Source organism: Sorex araneus, chromosome 6, assembly GCF_027595985.1.
Source record: "Sorex araneus isolate mSorAra2 chromosome 6, mSorAra2.pri, whole genome shotgun sequence".
NCBI lineage: Eukaryota > Metazoa > Chordata > Mammalia > Eulipotyphla > Soricidae > Sorex > Sorex araneus.
The window spans coordinates 103832013-103851424 of NC_073307.1; the positions used below are offsets into that span (position 1 = coordinate 103832013).

At 34.9% G+C, this 19412-nt stretch overlaps 2 protein-coding genes across 3 annotated transcripts; both read right to left on the minus strand.

Annotated features, from left to right (window-relative positions):
* Positions 1-1365: 1365 nt before the first annotated feature.
* Positions 1366-2310, minus strand: LOC101550369 (olfactory receptor 51F1-like). The gene has a single exon (XM_004618298.2). The coding sequence runs from the start codon at positions 2302-2304 to the stop codon at positions 1366-1368; it is 939 nt and encodes a 312-aa protein (XP_004618355.1). The 5' UTR covers positions 2305-2310.
* A 7260-nt stretch (positions 2311-9570) lies between these two features.
* On the minus strand, positions 9571-14631 carry LOC101551864 (olfactory receptor 51F1-like). Of its 2 annotated transcripts, XM_055141084.1 has the most exons (2): positions 14610-14631; positions 9571-10496 (listed from the first exon to the last, which is right to left on the minus strand). In XM_055141084.1, exons 1-2 carry the CDS (start codon positions 14629-14631, stop codon positions 9571-9573), a joined length of 948 nt encoding a protein of 315 aa, XP_054997059.1. The 2 variants fall into 2 exon arrangements, with proteins under 2 accessions (XP_054997059.1, XP_012790372.1); XM_012934918.1 differs by lacking the exon at positions 14610-14631 and having other exon boundaries at positions 9571-10509.
* Positions 14632-19412: the final 4781 nt, after the last annotated feature.

Below are 19412 nucleotides of genomic sequence, written 5' to 3' on the forward strand. Positions count from 1 at the left end.
ACTACAATACAGAGGCCATAATAAATTCTCAGTGAGTTACTTATCATAAATATTATTTTATTTGTTTCATATAATTATTTTTTATAATTCCCTTACTGAGCACATAATCTTTTGGATTTCATATTTCTAATTTATGATTAAAAACAAATATGAAATAAGTAATTGGGATTGTGTCAAATTAAGAAGCTTTGCACAGAAAAAGAAACCCAAGCTAAAATAAAGTCAACTTAAAGAATTGGAGAAAATATTTGCACACAATGCCTCAGATAATGGGTTAATATCCAAGGTTTATAAAATACTCACAAAGCTTAACAAAAAAAATTATAATCCCATTCAAAATGGGGATAAAAGGAGAATAAATACTTCCCCTAGGAAAACATTTGGATGGTTAAGGGGTATATAAAAATGTTCATCATCACTAAATATTATGAAAATAAAATCAAAATAATGAGACATCATCTCATATCAGTAAGAATAACATATAATAAAAGGACTAGAAACAACCATGATAGTGAGGGTGTGGTGAGAAAGGAATCACCATTCACAGTTAGTGGGAATAGCATCTGGTTGAACCTCTGTGGAAACAGTATGAAAATCTCTCAAAATGTAAGAATGAAATTCCCATATTATCCAGAAATACCACATCCTGGCATTTACCCACAAAGCACAAAAACATTAATTTGAAAGGTAAGTGCACACCTGTGTTTATTGTAAAACTTAGTGCAATAATTAAAATATTGAAACAACCCAAATGTACAACTTCAGATAAATGGATCAAAAACTATAATATAAATATACACATAACTATATATATACAAAGGAATGCTATGTAGCTGCTGTACAAAGGAAGAAATCATTCAATTTTATACAACATTGGTGTGATTGAAGGAAATTATGTTGATGAAATAAGTCTGAGGGAGAAGAACAAGGACAAGTAGCAGAGATCTCGCTCACCTATGGAATATAAAGGCCAAAATAAGAGTAAAATAAAAAATAAAAAAAATAAAAAAATCAATTATTAGATAATGTATGAGCAAGAGAGAGAGAGAGAGAGAGAGAGAGAGAGAGAGAGAGAGAGAGAGAGAGAGACCTCCTAGGCAGAAGAAAATCAGATAAATAAGACCTGGGAACAGTAGTAGATGCTCCTAGGCACTTTGGTGTTGGTGGGTCACAATAAGTTTTTATATAAAGTTTGTAGACCTTAATACTAATGTAGCTAAACTATAATACATGAGTTAAAAAATACTAAAATGTTTATAAAAGATTTGTCAAATTAGTTAAAATATTATAGAAAATCACTTTCCAGGACCCCCTTTCTCTAGTTAAAGATCACTTCTATCAGCTTTTTGGAAACTTCATCTTTGTTTACTTTTTATGGAAGAGACTGACTATAGCTCTGCGGATTTGTTTTGTTTTTACACTGTAGATGATCGGGTTTAATACAGGGGGTAAAAGTAGGTATATGTTGGCCATCATTGAATGAAGCACTTTGGGGGCTGCATGACCATAGCGATGAACCAAGGACAGACTAATCATGGGGATGTAGAAAATAGCAACTGCTCCGATGTGGGAAACACAAGTGCTAAAGGCCTTGTGCCGCTCTTCAGGGGATGCGATACTGATAACAGAGCGAATGATTAATACATAAGACACAAGAATGCATGGTGTATCTACCCCTGTTGTCAGGATGAGATCAATTAGCCCACAGATGCTGTTGGCCCGAATATCTGAACATGCCAATTTAATGACATCTGGATGGTAGCAGTAAGAATGGGAAAGAACATTTGTTTTACAGAAAGAGAGGGGCTTAAGGAGCAAAAGGAGTGGCACTATTAATACAGTGGAACGTATACTCATAGCTAGACCCAACTGAATGATTCTGGAATTGGTGAGAATTGTAGTGTATCTCAGAGGGTTACAGATAGCCACATAGCGGTCAAAAGCCATAGCCACCAGTACCCCAGATTCCATGAAGGTAAATCCATGGAGGAAAAACATCTGGATAATGCAGGAATCGAGACTGATTTTTCTTGCATCAAACCAGAGAATAGCTAAAGTTGTTGACATTGTAGATACTGTCAAACCCAGGTCCGTGGCTGACAGCATGGAGAGGAAATAGTACATGGGCTCATGGAGGCTCTGCTGGGTAATGATGACAAAGAGGATCATGCTGTTCCCAGAGATGGCAATGGCATAAAGAAAGCAGAAGGGAATGGAGATCCAGGCATGGGCAGACTCTAGGCCAGAAATGCCAGTCAACAAGAAACTTGGAAACGTAGATGTCATGTTACTTAGGCTCTCCATGTGTTTTGAATCTGTAGCATATGTGCAGAATATTCACATCCTATAGAAATAATAAATAACTTGTTATTTAAAATTTGTAGAAAAAATTATAATAAATAAGTTCATGAATAAGTGCTGTACTATTTAGAAAAACTTTCAAAGTTTATCAATCCACTGCATTCACAATCAGGGATATTTAGGAAATATAAAAAAATAATTTTTACTTGAATTCTGGATACTGTATCTATTAACTTTATACATTTTGATGAAAATTATGCTATCATGGCAGAAATTTAGCTCCAGTATCAATATAAAAATTATTTTTGAAACTTCAATAAATATTCATTTGCTTGGAAAATCTAGTTGTTTTGTGTCATTTTAATCTAACAATGTGGTTGAAAAGCCTTAGCATATTTATAAGAAAAAGCTGGTGAAGTGGCAACATAACAGAAGTGATTATAAGGGACTACCTGCTCTGAAGTGAGAGAAGACTAAACAACTTTTAGAAACTAGTAAAATAAAAGAGCAAGTTGTTAGGAATAGGTGTTAGCTAAAAAACAGTGTTGAAGTTCATTAATAGTCAAGCCAGAAAGGTTGAAAATTTTCAGATGCAGCTAAGAGTACTTTAGTGACATTAGAATAAGTAGTTGAAGTCCAGTGATTTGACAACTACTTCAATGCAGTGGTTTGAGGATGAATGAAAAATGTTAGTGGAGGCATACTGTCTGTTCTTATCAAGAAGCCAAGGAGAAAGAAAGGCACTGGCAAAGTAAAGAGTATAAGGTAAATAGCATTATATTTATAAAATGGGGAAGATTTAGAGAAAGCAGTATATTTATAAAGTGAGTTTGGAGACACAGAAGATAGTGTGAGTTTGGAATATATAAAGTTAGGAATCAATTGGTATTAAATATTTCTTAAAAATAAAGTGATTGATTTTTAGACCATGGTAGCAATTACCCCTTAAAGAGATGAGGATTATTTCCAGTAATGGCTATGTGAGGAAGTGATCACCCTATATTACTTTATTTTTATTTGTTTTGTTTTTGAATTATGGTCACATTAATTAAATAAAAGTCAGCATTCTAATAATCTTTAAAAGTACCAGCCACAGGTATTAATATAGTCATAGTATTCTACAATTTTCTTACAGTTCACTACCTAAATTTTTAAGTTTTTAAAACAGAAATGATATACTTTTAAAACTTTGTGCTCCAGGGAGTTAGTGCTTTTTGCTAGTGCTTGGAAACTATCATTTCATATTTTTATTTATGATTTTTGAATTAAATACCTTTGTGTGCAATTTTTTTCATATTTGTTTCTTGTAGCTGGCTAATTTGACTTACCTTAATGTAGTGTCCTTTGAATTGTAGTCATCTGACTTTCAGCTTCCTTCCCTTTAAACAAGTGCCTACTTTTCTTGGTTCTCTGAATTATTTGGAGGAAATTTACTTAAAAATTACTATAAATATTAGTATTTATAGTCCAAATATTATAAGGTCTTTGTAAGTATATGCAAGTTTAGGCTATATGGAATAGGAGAGCTGTTATAAATGTTCTGAGAAATTCAAAGTTTTTTTAAAAGAATATTTAAAAGTTTTTCTAGCAATACTCAAGAATCCTGGGAGTTCCTCTTCATGAGTCTCAGTCAGCCAGATTGGTGGTTCAGTGCTTGATCCAGATAATATGGTACTTCTTGGATCCCTCTGTGCTGGGGATTACCCTGGCTACAGTGGATGTGTTTAAGGCCCCCAGATCACATCTGACTTGTACTCATGAACTTCTGGAGCCCAGGCGGTGATGATGTTGGACTATGTTGTGCCCACATTCTCCTTAAGCTCTGTGCCATCTCTCTAGCAATGCAATTAAAATTTCAAAACTAACTTTGAGAGAATTTTACATTGTTAAAGAAAAGTATAGGAAGACAAATATAGAAAAGTATTTGTAACTGTATTTCTCAGTCAGCTTTTAAAAGTGGTAGGTAAAGTTTATCTCTGAGTGTAAATATTTTGTAATTTGTTACCATTTCCTTTATGATGTGGTAAACCAATTTCTGACATTTTGATTAGACCTCAGAAAACAGTCACATATTTTATTATGGAAGCTAGTAAGGTTCTACTATTTGATTGTTGTATGGAGTAGTGATAATAATGTGGAATTTAATATTGCCTGATGAATACTATGACTTATTTAACAATTAAAGCACAAGTGAATACAATGAGTGGTTTTCTCTAACTTACCAGTTTTGTGGGGCAAAATGAGACTTCTCTATCTTCACCAGTGGAGAGAGAATAAAATGTAGTTCTGGAGTCATACATTTATAGTAAATTAGACTAAGCTATAGAGCAATTTGCAGAATATGAAATCCCAGGGGCCAGAGACAAGAGGAAAATTGAAATTCTTCTCTCTGTTTCTGTAAGTACAGAAGTGTGCTATGTAATCTCAGAAGGGTTTTACTTACTAACTCCTGAACAACTGGTCTGCAGGGACAGTAAATAAAAAGCGAAAGGAAACAAATCATCTAGACAAACAAACTTCAGACATTATTCCAGGCAATGCAGAATATAGAGCTGCATGTCATTGTTTCTGGAAGATAGAAAACAAATCCATGTTCGCTGAAATAATTATGGCATTAATTTGATAGTTTTCTGAGACCCAATTTATACACTATATTGAACACTTGTTTATACATTTTAATATTAATAAAAATGTGCATTAAATGTCCTACTTGTTTCCTAGATTACTAATACAAATCAAACTAAATAAAGTTTTTGCTTATTTCTTAAAGAGATCCTGCAAATGCACCATGGAATTTTTCTTTTCTCCAATTTATTTATTTTTGCTCTATACTTCAATTTCTTTTACAGATACTATTTGAAAAGAGAAATAGTGATATGAGTGTGGCTCAGGGGAAAAAACTCTTCCTTGTAATTGAGGTTGTTTGATTCCCCACACTGTTCACACATCTCTGAGTGTACTCAAGGGGCTACAATCATGATTCCTGGTGTCTCAGTGCGCAATCTCTGGTATACTTTACCCAAGTGTGTTCAAGTATCATTACAAAGATTTCCACTCCCAGAAACCATGATTATGATCATTACAGCAAAGTGAAGGAAAAGGGGAATTAGTGTGCATTTAAGAAATATAGGATGTTGGGACTAGAGCAATAGTACAGCAGATAAGACGCTTGCTTTGCATGCAGCCAACCTGGGTCCGATCCCGGAATTCTAAATGGTTCCCTGAGTCCTAACAGGAGTAATTCTATATTGCAGAGTCAGGAGTTACACCTGGGCATCTTTGGGTACTGTCAAAAATACATAGGATGTTGTTTTTCAGAGTTTGGGGATGACATAAAAGGGAAGATGCTGGTGAAATGCTGCAATTTATCTTAGAGAAAAATAGAGATGAATTTACCAAATTTGAAGTACAGTGGGATACATTTTTTATATGAAGACTTAATTAGAATTTCTCTATAGAATATGTTTTTGAAGCTCATTATTTTACCTATTTTTACATAAGTAGACACTGGTAAATATTTATTGATAAATAAATGAGTACCAAATAAATGTATCATTTTGTGAAAAATTATTTTAGTGAATTTCTTTTTTACAGCAAAGAAACAATGTGTAGAGAAACAGATGTAGAGTATAAAAACTCAAACATTTACAATGAATTAGAATTATATACATAAGATAGCTGTTTATATGTCAAAAATAGGGATTTTCAAATTAATTACTTTTAATAATTATTTTAGGTATTTGAAACAGTCTCTGCATAACTGAAGAAAGATATAGCAGATTATACATGTGTTAACTGTAATTTTTATGAAATTTTCTGATTCTAATTAATAATCTTGTAATTATTGGTACTTTATCTTGATTAGTTTTTCTAAAAAAGAAACAAAATTTTTCATGTTTAGTCATTGTCTTCTCAGAATCATAACATTTATTGTATCATTTCCACTCATCAAATATTAATATAACACTATAAGAGTATTGTTAGATAGAATGGAAATTAGACTTGTGTTAGGAAATTGTTGTCAGAAATAATCCTCTTTCTGATAATAATCCCAAGGATAGATGTGGATTCCACACTCAACACAATTTGTGAACCAGGCTGATCGGGTAGTCTATTATAAACAGAATTAATCATCTATCCTTCATGAAGAGTTTACACATTTTATTATATTATTTTGCTAATTGTAAAAAAATGCCAAAGGCAGCTTCAGTAATATGATTCAGTGATGGAGCATTTGTCTTGCAAGTGTTGGGCTCTGGCTATAATCCCTGACATTGCAAGAAAAAAACATAAGTTTTCAATATCTTGCACATGATATTCTGGTTCCTGAGTATTTGGGATTTTGTTTTGTTTGATTTTGTTTCTTGGGCCACCTTCTCTGTGTTCAGGGCTTACTTCTGGATCTGCATTCAGGGATCACTGTGAAAGGGCTTGGAGGACCCAATGTGGTACCAGGGAGCCAACCAGGGCCCACTGTGCGTGTGCACAACACATTACCCGTTATACTCTCTTTTTGCCAATCTAGTTTCTGCATATTTGAACTTTCAAGGAGAGACCTGAAAATATAATGACAAACTTCTACTGAGCCCAAAGCTGCTGCTTTGAATTTTCTTTCTTTTTAAAATCTTTCTTCAATGAAAGAAGAATATTGTGTTTGTAGGTTGATGGAGATGTGGTTATTAAAAGCATGCCATTCGCACCTAAGGCTATGCAGAAGAGTGTTAGCCTTTGAGCTTACAAATTCATCATTGTGAATGTGGGTCATAACTAGACCCACATTTCTCATAAAATAATTCTCCCTAACGAATCTAAGGTAGCACTACTTTCACTGGACACGGGAATTAAATACTCAGACATTTCAATAAGTGATATTAATCACTAACAAGTTTATAACACCCGGGGCTATTGGAACCAAATGTGTTTGATCCCACAAACTCCTTGAATTCCACTTGTACATATCAGAAAAACAACAATGAGGGAAATAAATAATGTGAGTAAAAATAGGCTTTTAAAAGGTAAGATGTTGGTCAAATGGTAAAACTTTTGGTTATAAGAAGGACTAATTTCTGGAGACCTCAGATATGGCATGATGACTACAGTTAATACTAAACTAGAAATTTGAAAGTGAGCATCACTTAAATATTTTACAAAAGGGTTGTGGGAGCAAAAAAACAGAGAGAGGGTGGAGGTAAAATAATTGGGGTAGAAAGAGAGAGGAATATGGAAGGAAGGATGGAAGAGAAAAAAGGTAAATATGAGGTGAACGACATATTAAATAGGGGCCGGAGCGATAGTACAGTGGGTAGGGCATTTGCCTTGCATGAGGTAGACCTGGGTTCAATCTCTGGCATCCCATATGGTTCTCCAAGCACAGCCAGGAGTAATTCCTGAGTGCAGAGCCAGGAGGAGCTCCTAAGCATTGCTCTATGAGACACAAAAAGCAAAAAAACAAAACAAACCCTCCCCAAATATATTGATTCTGTTAACCTTTTCATAATGCTTACATAAAATTTTTTAAAAATCACATGGAACACCTTAAATAATACAATTTTTTATTTGCTAATGAGACCACAAAAGTTGGAACAACAACAAAAATAAACAGAACTATATATAAAGTCATTTCTTTGGCATTTTCAGCTTGGAGTACACTTTGTAATGCTGAAGTATTCTGAGTATCTTAAAGTGAATATCCCTCAACTTTAATATTTTTATCAAACTATTTTTCAGTAATTTCACACAGTGCTCAAGTATTTACAATGTGAAAACAATAAGAACCCCATTAAAGTAAACGTTATCAAATTTTGACACCAAAATGAAAATCAATTCCTTAATAAAATAACATTCTTCAAGCAAAAAATAAAATTTCAAATGATGAGTGAAATTTTGTCCTCTAAATTCACTTGAAAGAATTACATGGATAAGGAAAACAAGAAGGTTCATTGATTTAAAACCTGGGGTGGGTTTAGTACTGCCAATAAAAGTAAAAGGGTAACATAACACAATTTCCCAAAAGTTGATTTAATAATACACGTTCCTTCATTTAGCTTTGGAAACATTTACAATTTAAAGGTAAAATGTGAGCTATAATGTTTTGCGTTATCAGCTATCACAGAATTCAGTTCATTATCCAATGACTTTTGTCCAATTTGACAATTTCTCACATGACATTTTAGAAGTCTTAAGTGCAAAAGAATATATTTTATTCATCATTTAACGTCTATAGTTTTGTACATGGTCAAACATAAAATAGATCCTATCCAGTATTGTACTGCTAAACTTAATTTCTGGAAAAACACTTGTTTGTCATTTTGTAAATGCCAATAGTTTAAATGCTGATTTCAAACCGACATCTAGCACATTACACACAGATTGAATAGAAATGCACTATAACATCTTTCACGTTTGTATGAGCTGGCTTCATCACAATGCTTGTGCAATGCTTCAGAGTACTTAAATCTTCCCTTCTATTACCACTCTTTCAGTAGTAAACATGATGTGACATCCATCAGTTGTCCAGCTTTATTTTATTATGATACTCCTACCATTCTATTCAACTGAGTATAAGTTTGCTTTTACTCACAGTAGTTACTGTGAGTTTATTTGTGGGGGGAGGGGGCAATCATAGACAATTGTACAACTCTGTAAGACTGATCATCATGATTTCTTTAACTCGAATTGTTGTTTAAGAGCTTAGTAAATCCTTTGTGACATTTTTTCAAAACTCTAAAATTGTACTGAATCCTGAGTATTTTCTGTTAGAATCATTCAGGAATTTCAATAGATTCCAAAGGTCAATTAGCAGAAAAGTTTAAGACCTTCTACATCAAATTTCCTAATGTTCAACTTCATGAACATTTCCAATTTTCAAAAATTTACTGACAACAATTATCAGGATTTCTTTTGTAGAGAAAAACATTTCCTTCCTTCCTTCCTTCCTTCCTTCCTTCCTTCCTTCCTTCCTTCCTTCCTTCCTTCCTTCCTTCCTTCCTTCCTTCCTTCCTTCCTTCCTTCCTTCCTTCCTTCCCTCCTTCCTTCCCTCCCTCCCTCCCTCCCTCCCACCCTCCCTCTTTCTTTTTCTTTCTTCTTTCTTTCTTTCTTTCTTTCTTTCTTTCTTTCTTTCTTTCTTTCTTTCTTTCTTTCTTTCTTTCTTTCTTTCTTTCTTTCTTTCTTTCTTTCTTTCTTTCTTTCTTTCTTTCTTTCTTTCTTTCTTTCTTTCTTTCTTTCTTTCTTTCTTTCTTTCTTTCTTTCTCTCTCTCTCATGTAACCACTCTATTTATTTGTAAGAAGACTGAGTATAGCTTTGCGAATCTGTTTTGTTTTTACACTATAGATAATGGGGTTGAGTACAGGAGGCAAAATCAGGTATATATTGGCCATCATTGAATGAAGCACTTTGGGAGCTGAATGACCATAGCGATGTACCAAGGAAAGGCTTGTCATGGGGATGTAGAAAATAGCAACTGCTCCGATGTGGGAAACACAGGTGCTAAAGGTCTTGTGCCTCTCTTCAGGGGAGGCAATACTGAGAACAGAGCGAATGATCAAGATATAAGAAACAACAATACTTGGTGTATCTATCCCTGTTGTCAGGACAAGACCAATTAACCCAAAGATGCTATTAGGCCTAGTGTCTGAACATGCCAATTTAAGAACATCTGGATGATAGCAGTAGGAGTGGGAAAGAATATTTGCTTTACAGAAAGAAAGACGCTTAAGTAGCACAAGTACTGTTATAATTAACACCACAGTACGTATAGTCATTATTAGACCTAGCTGGATGATTCTGGAATTGGTGAGAATTGTAGTGTATCTCAGAGGGTTACAGATAGCCACATAGCGGTCAAAAGCCATAGCCATTAGCACACCAGATTCCATAACAGTAAATCCATGGAGGAAAAACATTTGCGTGAGGCAGGAATCAAGACTGATTTCTCTTGCATCAAACCAGAGAATAGCTAAAGTTGTTGACATTGTAGATACTGTCAAACCCAAGTCTGTGGCTGACAGCATGGAGAGGAAATAGTACATGGGCTCATGGAGGCTCTGCTGGGTAATGATGACAAAGAGGATCATGCTGTTCCCAGAGATGGCAATGGCATAAAGACAGCAGAAGGGAATGGAGATCCAGACATTGGGAGACTCTAAGCCAGGAATGCCAGTTAGCAAGAAAGTTGAAAATGTGGTTGTCATGTTGCCTAGGCTCTCCATGTGTCTTGGATTTGTAGCATATGTCCTCACCATGCTCACTTCCTATTGTTTTATAGGAATAAATATAATAAATATCATTATTAAACATTACATAATTCTTACTAGGAGAAATATCTAAATTCATGATGAATACTGTATCATTAAGCAAACACTGAAAGTCTAACATTCTTCTTGTTTTTAATCACAACATTTAGCAAATATTTATTAACACTCTCACTCTTGAATTCTGAGATTTATATCCACATAGCTTCCTATATCCTAGAATTCATTTTTGTATTGATAGGATAAAAATTTTTATTGGATCAGAACATTTTGTTGTTGTTGTTTTGGGGCCGCACCCTGTTGACACTGATAGATCAGGATGTGTTTTGAGAGTCTAAAAGGGATTTATATTTTGAGTACAGTGCATATGAATAAGAGAAACCTACCAAAATATATTTTTAGTCTCTGGTACTCCGGCTCATTATTTTTGTAAATCTAGCAAAAATTTGGAGTCACATTTATTTCTGACAGTATTGCTTAAGTACCATTTTCTATTAGAGTTTAATAAAGTAAGATAGTTATATAAAGACCAACTAAGTGAAAGTATATCTCTATTGACTAAAATGGACTAAAGAATAAAGACTAAAATCCTTTAAAAATCCTTATCTGAAAACTAGATAGCAGAAAGAATTATTGAAGCACTGCAATCAAGAGAGCACGGGACGAGGACTAGATGTCTCAAAACAATGTAAAATTACTTGATAGTCAAGTTTTTCTGTTAAAACTTAAAAATTTAGGACTTCTGAACTACATAGTTATGATAAAAACAACAGTTTATGTCCATCAGTGAAGCTGAGAAATTCATATAGTGGCTTGAGCAAGGAATTGAAGAATATACAATAAAAAATTTTTAATTCTTTTGGAACTTGCTTGTAAAGGAAAGAGGGGAATAGACCATGATTAAAGGAGAACTTGAAGGACTGGGGAGGCTCCTCAAGCAGTATTCATCCCCTCCCACTCCCCTGGGTGTGGCTCTGTAGACTTTTGAAAATCAACAGCCTGTACCTGGCTCAGCTCAACAGAGAGTAACCCCTATTAAAGAATCAGGAAATACTAAGATGAACAGAATTTTCGCAGGATTGGAAAGACTTATGTATATATATTTACAAGCCTTGGTGAAAGATATAATTGAGAAGAAATATTTTTACCTTTACAACTTTTCAATTTAGAGTAATGTCCTCAGGCTCCATTGTGTTGCAGGTTATGTTAAAATTGTCTTATTTTTAGACCAATACCTAAGTACTGAATCTGAGATTTTTAAGATTATTTCCAATTTATTTCTTGTTAAGAGTATGAAATGATCAATCTTGTTAATGAGTAAAGAAAAGATTTTCAGTATGTTTTACATAGCATAAAAATATTGTTAACTGGTCAGGAATTTAAAAGAATTTTTGATTTGGGTAGAGTCTGGCTATACTCAGAGCTTACTCCTGGCTATGTGCTCAAAGATCACTACTGAAGATGCCTGGGAGACCATATGCAGTATCAAACATCAAAGTAAGGTCTCCTAAATGCAAGACAGGTACCTTAACTTTTATACTATCTCTCCAGTCTGAATTTAAAATAATTTAAAGCAATAAACATATATTGTTGCAATTAAGACCAGAAACATTTTAAAGATTTAAAATAAAATATTCAGCAATATTTTTCTTTCTGTTTTATTTTTTAGGATTTTGGGCCAAACACAGTGATGCCCCAGGGTTACTCCTAGCAGTATAGGGAAATCTTATAGGATGCTGGGGATCGAACCCAGGCTGGTACATGCAAAGGCAAGAGTCTTATCCACTGCACTATTGCTCTGACCCCAGTCCTATAATTTTCAATAAAACTTTTTGTAAATAATACGTACACTTCTTTCTTCAGAATAAAAATATAGGCATATATCTTACCATTTCTCTTATGCTTTTTGGTGTGCTTTCTTTTTCATTTCCATTCCTTCAGGTTTCAATAGACTGATGATTATCATTTTAATTTGTATATCTGCAAACTAGAAGGAGTTAGATATCTGTGTGATATTGAATCCTTAGGACAGACTGGCTCCTAGTGGAATCTTATTTCACTGACAGACAATAGCATCATGTGTGAAACAGTAACAATACTAGTGCAACACCAGCCCAAGAAGGATCTTTCTCTATCTTCTTACCAACATCATGTGGAAAGAGGAGGCTTTTCTGTACTCAGCAGCAAAAAGAGAACAGATTATGGTTTGAAGTCACATAATTTATAGTAAAGAAGGTTGAGCTCTGGGTAAAATTAGTAAATATTCAACTCCTCGGGGACAAAGATAAAAGTCTGAAATGCCTTTTCTCCATCTATAAATACATGAGAGTACGATGTAGTCTCAGAAGGATTTTAACTACAAAATTAAGCCATAATTGATCGTAGAGTCCTAAAATGTAAACCAAACTAAACCATACCATCTGAATAAATGAAAAGCTTATTAGACAGTGTTCTAGTTATTGGGGTATATAGGTATCCATGTATTTGTTCTTGCTTATTGACCTGCTTGAGGTAGAAAAGCAAACCAATATTTGTCAGGGTAACTGTAGTATCATAAGGAGAAAAGAAGTACTTCAGTCCAATCTCTATATCGTACTAGGATACTACTGCAGTGACTGGTAGGAGAAATTATTAACCCATACCTCTATCCAGCCTTTACCTATGTTTAACCTAGGTATATCGTTTCTTGGTACAATAACTTGACTCAGTTTTTATAGCATACTTGATTATATGGATAAATGTTGAGTTTTCTAAGTAAGCACAAAGGAAAGTTGGAAGTTGAGATATAAATTTACTTAAACTCTTCATGTGTCTTTGATTATAGCATATATCTTCATAATTCTCAGTTCCTATAGAAATAATAAATTATATTTGTATATAGATATTTTTATAACTAGGTGAGTTGTCGTAATTCATGAAAATGTACAATTTGTAAAAACTGTCATTGTCTAAAATGTTCCTTCACTTATAATTATGAATAATTTGAAAAAATATTACCATGTTTTGCCTTTGAATTTTGGAAAAAAGCATCTATCATCATTACATATTTTGATGATTATTATTTATTGTACTGAAAATTTTAAGCTCCATTAGATCATCAGGGTCTGAGAATAATAATTATTAGTTTTAGAACTCAATAAAGCCCTTTTAATAAAATTATGTGGTTGAATAGCCCTTGTAAGGATATTTATAAGAGAAGTACTGTGAAGATATAACTTGAAAGAAATGCTCATAAAGGTTTTCTGCACTAAAATTAGAATAGACTAAGCAACTTCATAGAAACATTGAGTCAAGAGAAAAATGTGGTAAGAATGTGTATAACCTAAACAACAATAGTCTCAAAGTACTTGAATGGTCAAATCAGTATCACTGCATCACTGTCATCCCATTGTTTGTTAATTTACTCAAGTGGGCTCCAGTAACGTCTCTATTATACTCAGTCCTGAGATTTTAAAAGCCTCTCCCTGCTCTTCTTTTACAATGATTGGAGGCTTTTTCATGGTCAGGGGAATGAGACCTATCCTTACTGTTTTTGGCATATCGAATACGCACAGGTTAGCTTGTCAGGCTCTGCCGTTCAGGCATTCAAATCAGTAAATTCTAAAAATTTCAAATGCAGCTGAGAGTACTTTAAGGGTCTTGAAATAAGCAACTGTGTCCAATGGAAAAAGAGGAGAACTACTACACTGTTATTAGGAATGAATAATAAACAGTAGTGGAGGCGTAGTGTCTATTCTTCACTTGCCACTGAAGCCAAGGAGGGAAATAGGCATTAGCTAAAGAATGTAAAGTTGCTATATTTTATACAATTGGAAAGATTTTGAAAAATGTATATAATTATAAATTAAATTTAGAAATACAGAAGATCATAATAATTTGAAATATATAAGATTAGAAATTAATTAGCATAAATTACTTAAGAATATAGTAGGTATATGCACCACAGTTTTTCTATGTTCTTTTTTTTCTATGTATGTTCTGTTCTGGGACACTGGATGTTTTCAGATTTTTAAAAAAAATATTTTATTAGTAAATCATCGTGAGGTACAGTTACAGACTTACAAATTTTCGTGCTTGCATTTCAGTCATACAGTGGTTGAGTGCCCATCCCTCCACCAGTGCCCATTTTCCACCACCGATGGTCCCAGCATCCCTCCCCCCACCCCCATCCCGTCCTCCCCCCAGCCCACCCTGCCTCTGTGGCAGGGCATTCCCATTTGCTCTCTCTCTCCTTTTGGGTGTTGTGGTTTGCACTAGAAGTAGTAAGTGGCCATCATGCTTGGTCTAGAGTCTACTTTCACTCTGCATCTCCCATCCCAAATGGCATGGCACCCTTTACTTGGTGGTCCCTTCTCTATCTGAGCTGCCTTTTACTCCAGCATGCGAGGCAGGATAATAATCTCTGGAGTAAAACTCTTGGCACTTATCTCTTCTGTTCTTAGGTGTTAGTCTCCCATTCTGTTACTTTATATTCCACAAATGAGTGCAATCTTTCTATGTCTATCCCTGTCTTTCTGACTCATTTCACTTAACATGATACTTTCCATGTTGATCCACCTATATGCAAATTTCATGACTTCATCTTTTCTAACAGCTGCATAGTATTCCATTGTGTAGATGTACCAAAGTTTCTTTAATTAGTCATCTGTTCTCAGGCACTTGGTTTTTTCCAGTGCCTGAGAACAGATGACTAATTAAAGAAACTTTGGTACATCTACACAATGTACCACAATAAAATTCTGGCTTTTATAAACAGTGCTGCAATGAACATATAAGTGCAGATGTCATTTTAAAAAAAATTATTATTTTTTTAATTAGTGAATCACCGTGAGGGTACAGTTACAGATTTACATATTTTCGTGTTTGTGTTTCAGTCACACAATGCTCGAGTACCCATCCCTTCACCAGTGCCCATTTTCCAACACCAATGGTCCCAGCATCCCTCCTACCACCCTACTCCATCCCCCTCCCCTACCCCTGCCTCTGTGGCAGGGTATTCCCTCTTATTCTCTCTCTCCTTTTGGGTGTTGTGGTTTGCAATAGAGGTATCGAGTGGCCATCGTGTTCAATCTATAGTCTACTTTCAGCATGCATCTCCCATTCTGAGTGGGTCCTCCAACAACACTTTGCTTGGTGGTCCCTTCTCTATCTGAGCTGCCTTTTCCTCCAGCATGTGAGGCTGGCTTCCAAGCCATGGAGCAAATCTCCTGGTACTTATTTCTACTATTCTTGGGTGTTAGTCTCCCATTCTGTTATTTTATTATATTCCAAGATGAGGGCAATCTTTCTATGTCTGTCTCTTTCTTTCTGACTTGTTTCACTTAGCATGATGCTTTACATGTTGATCCACTTATAAGCAAAGTTCATGACTTCATCTTTTCTAACAGCTGCAGTGTATTCCATTGTGGGCATTTGTTGTTCCATTTGAATTTCAGGATTGCTTGATCCATTTATTTGAAGAATTTCATGGGTATCCTTATAGGGATCACATTGAAACTGTATAATGCTTTGGGGAGTATTGCCATTTTGACAAAGTTGATTCTCCCTATCCATGAGCAGGGATATGTTTCCATTTCCTCATGTCCTCTTTTATTTCATGGAGTAGCGATTTATAGTTTTCTTTGTATAGGTCTTTTACCTCCTTACCTAAGCTGATTCTGAGGTACTTGATATTCTGGGGCATGATTGTGAACGGGATTGCTTTTTTTGTAAGTCACTTTCCTTCGTCTCATTATTTGCATATAGGAAGGCCAAGGACTTTTGGGTATTGATTTTATAGCCTTAAACTTTACTGTACAAGTATATTGTTTCTAATAGTTTCTTGGTAGAGGCTTAAGGATTCTCTAGATATAGTATCATATTATCTGCGAATAGTGAGAGTTTGATTTCTTCCTTTTCTATCTGGATGCCTTAGTATCTTTTTTCTTGCCTAACTGCTATTACAAGTACTTCTAGTACTATATTGAACAGAAGTGGTGAGAGTGGGCATCCTTGTTTGTCCCTGTTCTTAGAGGAAAGGCCCTTAGTTTTTTCCCCATTGAGGATAATGCTTGCCATGGGTTTGTGGTAAATGGCTTTGACTATCTTGAGGAAAGTTCCTTCAAAACTCATTTTGGTGAGAGTTTTCATCATAAACGGGTGTTTGATATGGCTTTTATCTTTACTTTTGTTGATATGATGGATTATGTTGATTGATTTCCAAATGTTAAACCATCCTTGCATCCCTGGGATGAATCCCACTTGGTCATGGTGTATGATTTTGTTGGATTCTATTTGCTAATATTTTGTAGAGGATCTTGGCATCAGTGTTCATCAGAGATATTGGTCTATAATTTTCTTTGTTAGTGGTGTCTTTGTTTGCTTTTGGTATTAGGAAGATATGTGCCTCATAGAAACTGTTTGGGAGAGTTCTTGTTTCTTTAATTTCCTGGAAAATCTTTAGAAGTATTGGCAACCATTCCTCTTTAAATGTTTGGAAGTATTCACTAGTGAATCCATCTGGACCGGGGCTTTTGTTTTTGGGAAGAGTTTGATTACATTTTCAATGTCCTTTATATTAATGGGTTCATTCAGGTATTCCAAGTCTTCTTGGTTCAGTCTTGGGAGATTGTAGGAATCAAGGAATTTATCCATTTCTTTTAGGTTCTCTTGTTTCATGGCATACAGACTTTCAAAGTAGTCACTGATGATCTTTTGAATTTCATTAGTTTCTGTTGTGTTGTCCCCCTTTTCATTTCTGATTTGGTCTATTAGGGTTCTCTCTCTCTATTTCTTTGTGAGTTTTGCTAGTGGTTTATCAATCTTGTTTATTTTATCAAAGAACCAGCCTTTGGTTTCATTGAACTTTCAGATAGTTTTTTTTGGGTTTCCATGTCATTAATTTCTGCTCTAAGTTTTATTATTTCTTTCCTTAAGTCTGGTTTTCTTTCCTTTTGCTGATACTTTTTTAAGATCTTGAGCTGTGAAGTCAAATTATCTATGTAGACCCTTTCTTCCTTCCTGAGGAATGCTTGCAGAGCTATAAAATTTCTCCTTAACATAGCTTTAGCTGTGTCCCATAGGTTCTAGTAACTCCTGTCTTCATTCTCATTTGTTTCGATGTGTCTTTTGATTTTTTCCTTGATTTCATTTCTGACCCACTCGTTGTTCAACATTGAGTTGTTTAATTTCCAGGTGTTTGATTTGGTTCTCTGTGTCTGTATGTGATTAGTTTCTATCTTCAGTGCATCATGGTCTGAAAAGATAGTTGATACAATTTCTATCTTTCCCATTCTATTGAAGTATGTTTTGTGACCTAGCATGTGGTCTATTTTGGAAAATGTTCCGTGTGCATGGGAAAAGAATGTGTATTCTTTCTTTATGGGGTGTAAAGCCCTGTATAGATCTATTAGTCCTCTCTCTTCCATTTCTTCCTTCAGAGCCAGTGTTTCCTTGTTGAGTTTTTTCTTGTTGATCTGTCCAGAGGTGATAAGATGGTGTTAAAGTCTCTGAATACTATTTTGTTGCTAGCAATGTCCTCCTTGAATTCTGTTAGCAGTTGTTTGAAGTATTTAGCTGGTCACTCATTAGGTGAATATACATTTAAGAGTGTGATTTCCTCCTGTTGTACATATCCCTTTATAAATAGAAAATGACCTTCACTGTCCCTTCTAATAGTTTTCAACCTGAAATCTATGTTGTTGGATACTAGTATGGCCACCCTGGCCTTTGTGAGGGAGTTGTTTGCTTGCAGGATTGTTTTCCATCCTTTGACTTTGAGTCTGTTTTGCTCTGACTGTTCAGATGTGTTTCTTGTAGACAGAAGAAGGTTGGGTTTAGTTTTTGAATCCATTTTGCCTCTCTGTGTCTCTTGATTGGTGCATTTAGACCATTGACATTGAGAGAGATTATTTTCATGGGGTTGTGTGTCATCTTTCTGTAGGAGTTTGTTGCACTTGTAGGGTTTTCTTCTTGTCTTACAGTAGCCCCTTTAGTCCTTATTTTAAGTTTGGTTTTGAGCCTATGTAGTTCCTGAGCTGTTTTTCGTCTGTGAATAGTGTATTGGTCCTTTGAGTTTTAGTGAGAGTTTAGCTGGATAAAGTATTGTTGGTGAGGCGTTCATTTCATTGAATTTTTTCACTATATCTCACCATTGTCTTCAGACTTGGAGGGTTTCCTGATAGGTCTGCTGTAAATCTAAGGGGTGCTCCTTTGTATGTCATTTCCTTCTTTGACCTTGCTGCTTTCAGTTTTGTGTCTCTATCTACGGCATCCATCATTCTGACTATGATATGCCTTGGAGTCTTTTTATTAGGGTCTTTTTTAGCTGGCACCCTTTGGCCTCCTTGGATGTGGGTATCTGCATTATCCAGATCTGGAAATTTCTTAGCAATGATGTCTTTAACTGTAGTTTTTCCATCAGTGTTACTTATCTGTCCTTCTGATACTCCAGTGGTTCTTATGTTGTTCCTGTTGAGGTCATCCCTTAGGACTCTGATTCGCCTGTGAGTTATTTTGAGGTCTTTTCCCATTATTTGTTGTCACCTGTAAGCTTTCTGCAACTCATATTCAAGCTCACTGATTCTGTCTTCGGCTGTAGCCATTCTACTGTTGAGGGCACCTACTGAGTTTTTTATTTTATTTACTGATTACTTTTTGTGTCACTTCTGTTTGTAGCTTTGAAACTTTTGCTTTTATTTCTTCCTGTATTTTCTCAGTGGACTGTTCCATTGTTTCTTTCATATCCTTCATTAATTCATTTGATGTCTGTTGCATGGTTACTTCGATTTCGTTGAACATCTTCAACATTTCCTCTCTGAATTCTTTATCTGAGAGATTGTATTTGTGGGTAACCCCTGTTGGGGCTTCTGGAATCTTTTCTT